Below are 6,812 nucleotides of genomic sequence, written 5' to 3' on the forward strand. Positions count from 1 at the left end.
ATTTATGTTTCTAATTTGATACATGTTATGAATATTTAGTATATGCTTTTGTACGATTGCATGTTTACATTGTTTATACTGAGATGTAATTCTCACTGGAGTTATCCGGCTGTTGTCTTGTTTTGTATGTGTGCATGACAACAGGTGGGGATGGATCAGGGTCAAGAAGAGGATGAGAGAAGACAGTTAGCGTGGAGATCCGGACTTAGGAGTATATCTGTTATATCACCTGAGATGTGGTGAAAAAATAGTAGTTATTATGATTTCTTGTTGTACAGGACTTGTACTTAGATCTGATTAGTGATCTTGTAAATAAGATAAGACATATTTCATATGCTGCGTACTCTCGTGTTTTAAAAAACAATTTAGACCATGTTTATTTTAATTGATTAATTATTCGCAGCAAGTGATTATGAATTGAATTAAGTTCGGGTCTCCACAAAATGTGTGTTCATGCAGTTTCTTTGATGGAGAAAGTCTTGCCACTCTTCTCAAATCATTCCAGAGGTAATATAAGTTGTGATGAATAGTCGATACATTTGTCACCGCTTTTTATGGAAAAGGGATTTAATGAGTTGGTCAGATTTTGTTGTTTTAGAGAAATAACTATTATGCATGAAATTTTGTATTTTTTCAATATGAAGATTGCTTTGATCTGGCTTTTATTGTAATATAAGTTGAATGCTTTTGCTTTTGAATTGGGTGAGATTAAGGGAACTTGGATGGTTCTTTGGGCAGGGAGATAGAATCGGCTAGAGCTCTGGATGCAGCTTTACCTTATAAATTTTGGGTCAAGGTTCTAATTTTGCATTAATGATCTTCATCTCAGTATCCATTCTCTGCTCGCACTCGTTGTGTTTGTACGTTTTCATTCTATTTCTGTATCAACGATTGAATTTAAAATGTTTGTGATTATCAGCAACAATTTTCAGTCGGGGTCAATGAAGTCACGTGTGTGCTTGAACGGATGCCTCCGAGAAGGGGCATGGCAGGGTCTTCTGGGAGTCTACTTCACCCAATCATGATGATAGCAAAGCCCCGAGACTCTACCTTCATGTCAATTGTTTGTGATAATTCCCCTTTGTCACTTTCATCTACTTGTGGTGGATTAATTTGTGATTTGCTAAATCCAATTCTATCTGGTTGTGCCACCCGTGCTCTTTGAAATCCCTCTTATCTTTTGCCATTGCAAGTGATGATCGTCTTCTCGGAATCGATGTCTGCTAGCCGCGTTTATTTTAACAAGAGATTAAATGTTGTGTATGTGTAGGCAATATTTCTAGAATCCGATTGCAATCCTCGGTGGCTAACGAAACATCTGCCTGCTTTGGATGATTCAAGAAATGTGCCTCTCGTCTTTATGAAAGATAGTAAGAGAGGATCTTTAAGATTAGGCGAGCTGATTAAAATAAAAACAGCAATAGCAATTGGCTTCAAGGTGAGCAGCCGTATTGCACACTATTAACATATCATTAGTTTTCAGCTGTTTAGTTTTTTGCGTTTCATTTATTTTGCAAATTACTCAGGGTAGAGGAAATTCTATCAACCAACTAATTGAGAACATCCTCCTTGGTGGCAAGATTGATGATAGCATTGAGAACTGAGAATTTCATTCTTTTGACAAGTGACTAAAAGCTTCATCACGCCTGCTTCATGGGTATACAGACAAGATTCTTATTTTTTGGTCAAGGAAGCACTTTCTTGTATTCCATCTAGATTTTTGTATTGAGTTGATATATAATTTTGGTTGTGTATATTTGCTCTAATTTGCAATGAACTGAAAGTTTCCCAAGTGGATATGTTGGTGGTTCATTTTGTGATTGGAGGAAGAGTTTGTTACAATTATCTCGAATCCGGTACATCGTCTCAAACTTGAACCTTGGTTCTAGATGAGCTACAAGCCATCAACGTATATGCCAGTTCTAATAACAGTGTCTTTGTATAGCTTCTGTAATTTTGAAATTTCCACGCGTAAGAAAAATAACCGTATCTTACATTCCTATCAAGCTTTTCCTCTTCATGCCATTCCTTATCATCCCACGTGGTTTGCTCCGTCAAAAACTTCCATTGTTCTACACGATTTCACATTTGTATAAACGAGCTCACGCTTGATCAATCACTTTCTTCACTCGAGATCGACAGCTTTACATAAAAGTTTTGTAATTCGAAATGCCTCGCCCAAAGAATGATTTTATGTGAATATCTAATATTTTGAATTTTTACTTATTTTATAAGTTATTGCAGTAAACTTGTTGATTTAAGATATAGGTTTACTTATTTTAAGATTTAATGTAGTAACCTTGTTCATTTAAGATATATTACTTCCAAGAAAGCATGCATTTCAAAATCTGAACCAAGTTCCTTGCGAATAATTTTAGAGGGCGTCTGATAACGGATTTTTTGTTTTAGAATACATTTGGGAGAGGCGGGTACCATCAACACAGTTTTTTATAAGCCCAGAGAAGTTGGACCTTGGCCTATTTGGGTCATATTTGGTAGATACAAGTTTCGAAATTTATATAATGCAATCTACGACACATAATTCATCAACCCACCCCAATTTCGAGATTTTGTCGGCCATTTTCAGTCTCATTCAGTGATGGCCACGACCATTAATCTCTTCTCCACCCCTGCAGCTACATTTGTTAAGCAACCACTTTACGCGTTTTCTTCTTCAAATCCGAGCCTCAGATTCTCGCCGCTCAACTTCCGCACTCCGCCCTTGAGAAAACTTACAACTACCAGAAAATTCACCATCACATCCCAATCCTGATTTAGCAATGATTTGAATTTTGTGCATAATGATTTAAATAATGTATCTAACTTTTTGTTTTCTATTAATGTCCATATTATTCTTTGATGTTTGTCAATATCATTATTATTATTTTATCGTTGGTTTTAAAAAAATGATGTGAACTAACTTTGTGTTTTGACAGCAATGATTTTTAAGAGTAAAAATTTTGAAATTTTTGGAATTAAGATAAGGCCATACATCAATTCAGTCTATGGGTGAACAAAATATCGATTTCAACACAAATAACTTATCGAACTAAATTAATTTAAAATTTTAATTTGTTTAATTGGAATATTGATTTTATTTTTTAAATCTGATACAAGCCGTTCTTGCCAAAAAATGATTCAATCACAGTTGAGCATCACTATCGATTTAATGTATTTACAGCTACAATAGATTTTCAAGTTGAAGCGATGGTTAAGCCGCCGTTTAAATAAAACTGCCGCCCATCTAAAGGCGCGACGGTTTTTTCTTTAACCGTCGCAATGTTGCGACGGTTTTTCATATACCGTCGCTATTATAGAGCAGCGACAGTTATTCGTTAACCGTCGCCAAAAACAGATCGGCGACGGGTTTCTTACCCGTCGCTATTTTAGCGACCGTTTAGATCGGCGACAGTGTTTCTTAAACCGTCGCTATAATAACTACCAGATCAGCGACGGTTTATCTTTAACTATCGCTCATACAGATCGGCGACAGTTGTTCTTAAACCGTCGCTACACAAGATCAGCGACGCTTTATTTTTAACCGTCGCGATAGGCGACCGTTTTTGTGAAAACTGTTGCTATTAGAGCGACGGTTTACGCCGAACTGTCGCTATATTAGCGACGGTTTGTATAAAACCGTCGCTAGTATTCTATATATACCGAGTTTCACGACCATTTTCCTGAACGATTTTTCGTCTATCTCTAGTAGTAGTTAAACTCTATCAATTTTTTCGAAATTTCGATTTTTTTATTTTGTACTAACATTTTTTCGTATTTATTTCGTAGATTTGCTTGTCGGTGTGATTTTCCAGCGTTACGTGGAGCTGCATATTTTCGCGCAAATCAGGTTTTCATTTTTTTTACCGAAAATTTACTACATAATTATAATTTTTGCGTAGTAGTTTTTCTTATGAATTTTGTGGTTACAAACCGTCGCTATTTAAACGACTGTTTTTTAAAAAAACCGCTGATTAATATAGCGACGATATTCTTCTAAAAAATCGTCGTTTCATGTTGCGACAGTTTTTTCACATCCATCGATTATATTAGCGATTCAAAACCGTCGCTATATTAATCGGCGTAATTGGAGTGAAGTGAAAATTGTTTACTAAAGGGAAAAGTTTTAAACATCCTATTTATGTTTAATTATTAAAAACATACGAGTGCTTAAACAAATATTTTGATTGTCAAAATAAAATAAAATTTTAAAACTTTCGTTGCGTTTAGACTTAAAAAAACCGAGATCCTACAAAAGGTTCTAGATAATCGAGCCTTTATCTCAGTTATCCGAGCGGAGCTCACAAAATATGGCAATAATTGTAGATAAAGGTCTTCTATATATAAATTACGCGGAAAAAAATTTTATGATAAAAAAAATTTCGAATATAACAAAATACATTCAAAGTTTAAAATTTATCAAATATAAAATAGATTAGTACATGTCTTGCCATAATTTTTTCATACTATATATCTATATATATATATATATATATATATATATATATTTATTTATATATAGAGATTTCATCAACGCCAACGATGCAGTTAGGGCTTTTACGATTTACAAGAATTGTTTTTCTAAAAAAACAAATTGGGCTGTTGCGGACATGCGAAGTAAGAAGAGAACTGCGGGCGAAACTGAGTCTTCCACCACCGATGCTGTAGAAGATCCGATTGCTCACATTCAGTCCCAGCTGTATGTGAATCACCTTTATTCGCTCATTCTAATTCATTGCGGTTGCGGGCCTTTATTCGTGTCTGTGAGTTTGTCATTGTTCTTGAATTTGATTGTTGCAAATATGTGTACGTGCAGTTTCTTTGATGGAGAAAGTCTTGCCACTCTTCTCAAATCATTCCAGAGGTAATATAAGTTGTGATGAATAGTCGATACATTTGTCACCGCTTTTTATGGAAAAGGGATTTAATGAGTTGGTCAGATTTTGTTGTTTTAGAGAAACAACTATTATGCATGAAATTTTGTATTTTTTCAATATGAGGACTGCTTTGATCTGACTTTTTTTGTAATATAAGTTGAATGCTTTTGCTTTTGAATTGGGTGAGATTAAGGGAACTTGGATGGTTCTTTGGGCAGGGAGATAGAATCGGCTAGAGCTCTGGATCCAGCTTTACCTTATAAATTTTGGGTCAAGGTATCCATTCTCTGCTCGCACTCAGTATCCATTCTCTGCTCGCACTCGTTGTGTTTGTACGTTTTCATTCTGTTTCTGTATCAACGATTGAATTTAAATTGTTTGTGATTATCAGCAACAATTTTCAGTCGGGGTCAATGAAGTCACGCGTTTGCTTGAACGGATGCCTCCGAGAAGGGGCATGGCAGGGTCTTCTGAGGAGTCTCCTTCACCCAATCATGTTGATAGCAAAGCCCCGAGACTCTACCTTCAGGTCAATTGTTTGTGATAATTCCCCTTGGCACTTTCATCTACTTGTGGTGGATTAATTTGTGATTTGCTAAATCCAATTCTGTCTGGTTGTGCCACGTTTTGATTTTTTGGCTTGTGTATACCCTGTGCTCTTTGAAATCCCTCTTATCTTTGGCCATTGCAAGTGATGGTCGTCTTCTCTGAATCGATGCCTGCTAGCCGCGTTTATTTTAACAAGAGATTAAATGTTGTGTATGTGTAGGCAATATTTCTAGCATCCGATTGCAATCCTCGGTGGCTAACGAAACATCTGCCTGCTTTGGCTGATTCAAGAAATGTGCCTCTCGTCTTTATGAAAGATAGTAAGAGAGGATCTTTAAGATTAGGCGAGCTGATAAAGATAAAAACAACAATAGCAATTGGCATCAAGGTGAGCAGACGTATTGCACACTATTAACATATCATTAGTTTTCAGCTGTTTAGTTGTTTGCGTTTCATTTATTTTGCAAATTACTCAGGGTAGAGGAAATTCTATCAACCAACTAATTGAGAACATCCTCCTTGGTGGCAAGATTGATGATAGCATTGAGAACTGAGAATTTCATTCTTTTGACAAGTGACTAAAAGCTTCATCACGCCTGCTTCATGGGTATACAGACCAGATTCTTATTTTTTGGTCAAGGAAGCACTTTCTTGTATTCCATCTAGATTTTTGTATTGAGTTGATATATAATTTTGGTTGTGTATATTTGCTCTAATTTGCAATGAACTGAAAGTTTCCCAAGTGGATATGTTGGTGGTTCATTTTGTGATTGGAGGAAGAGTTTGTTACAATTATCTCGAATCCGGTACATCGTCTCAAACTTGAACCTTGGTTTTACATGAGCTACAAGCCATCGACGTATATGCCAGTTCTAATAACAGTGTCTTTGTATAGCTTCTGTAATTTTGAAATTTCAATGCGCAAGAAAAATAACTGTATCTTACATTCCTATCAAGCTTTTCCTCTTCATGCCATTCCTAACAACAAACGTCGTTTTTGGGTCCGAGAAAGCGGTTTTGGAAACTTTGGATGCTCTACCCGTTTCTAGATGCCATCGGGGATTGCTCTGGGAGGAATAATAAAACGAGATTTAGTTTCATATCTATTACCGGTATCTGGAGGTGGTAGCCCTTCCTTATATTAACTCCTGGCCCAATGAACCTGTCCTTGTTTCCGTTCCTTCTCCTCTCATTGATCAAGAAACGCAAGTCAGTACTGCCCATGTTCTTATTAGCTACCGGGGGAAATGATCTTCATCCACTATCATTGCTTCTTTTTTCTCGGGAAATTTCAGGACCCCTTGTTGATTCTTTCCTGCAAGACATTCTTGAAGGCCCAATAAGCATTAGTATTATGGTGGAAGGAGTTATGATACTTACAGTAATCTC

At 36.2% G+C, this 6,812-nt stretch overlaps 1 protein-coding gene and 1 long non-coding RNA gene across 6 annotated transcripts; both read left to right on the forward strand.

Annotated features, from left to right (window-relative positions):
* Positions 1-441: 441 nt before the first annotated feature.
* On the forward strand, positions 442-1,929 carry LOC140837801 (uncharacterized). Its single transcript, XR_012119464.1, has 5 exons — positions 442-507; positions 739-796; positions 920-1,056; positions 1,271-1,438; positions 1,527-1,929. It is a non-coding gene; the product is annotated as an uncharacterized lncRNA (long non-coding RNA).
* Positions 1,930-3,686: 1,757 nt separating this feature from the next.
* Positions 3,687-6,302, forward strand: LOC140838893 (uncharacterized). Of its 5 annotated transcripts, none has more exons than XM_073205506.1 (6): positions 3,687-3,847; positions 4,546-4,861; positions 5,093-5,150; positions 5,266-5,403; positions 5,644-5,811; positions 5,900-6,302. In XM_073205506.1, the coding sequence occupies exons 2-6, from the start codon at positions 4,608-4,610 to the stop codon at positions 5,975-5,977; spliced, it is 696 nt and encodes a 231-aa protein (XP_073061607.1). In that variant the 5' UTR covers positions 3,687-3,847; positions 4,546-4,607; the 3' UTR covers positions 5,978-6,302. The 5 variants fall into 5 exon arrangements, with proteins under 5 accessions (XP_073061607.1, XP_073061608.1, XP_073061610.1 ...); XM_073205507.1 differs by having other exon boundaries at positions 3,690-3,847; positions 4,522-4,861; XM_073205509.1 differs by having other exon boundaries at positions 3,690-3,847; positions 4,550-4,861.
* The last annotated feature ends 510 nt before the right edge of the window (positions 6,303-6,812 follow it).

Source organism: Primulina eburnea, chromosome 8 (assembly GCF_022965805.1).
Source record: "Primulina eburnea isolate SZY01 chromosome 8, ASM2296580v1, whole genome shotgun sequence".
NCBI classification, from domain to species: domain Eukaryota; kingdom Viridiplantae; phylum Streptophyta; class Magnoliopsida; order Lamiales; family Gesneriaceae; genus Primulina; species Primulina eburnea.

What these genes read in the sequence shown, in the direction of transcription:
- LOC140838893 (XM_073205504.1), top strand. Translation starts at nt 4,440, where the DNA reads ATGTCTTGCCATAATTTTTTCATACTATATATCTATATATATATATAT. An exon ending in CTTCTCAAATCATTCCAGAG is followed by an intron (nt 4,862 to 5,092) that starts GTAATATAAGTT and finishes TTCTTTGGGCAG; the next exon opens with GGAGATAGAATCGGCTAGAG. An exon ending in CCCCGAGACTCTACCTTCAG is followed by an intron (nt 5,404 to 5,643) that starts GTCAATTGTTTG and finishes GTGTATGTGTAG; the next exon opens with GCAATATTTCTAGCATCCGA.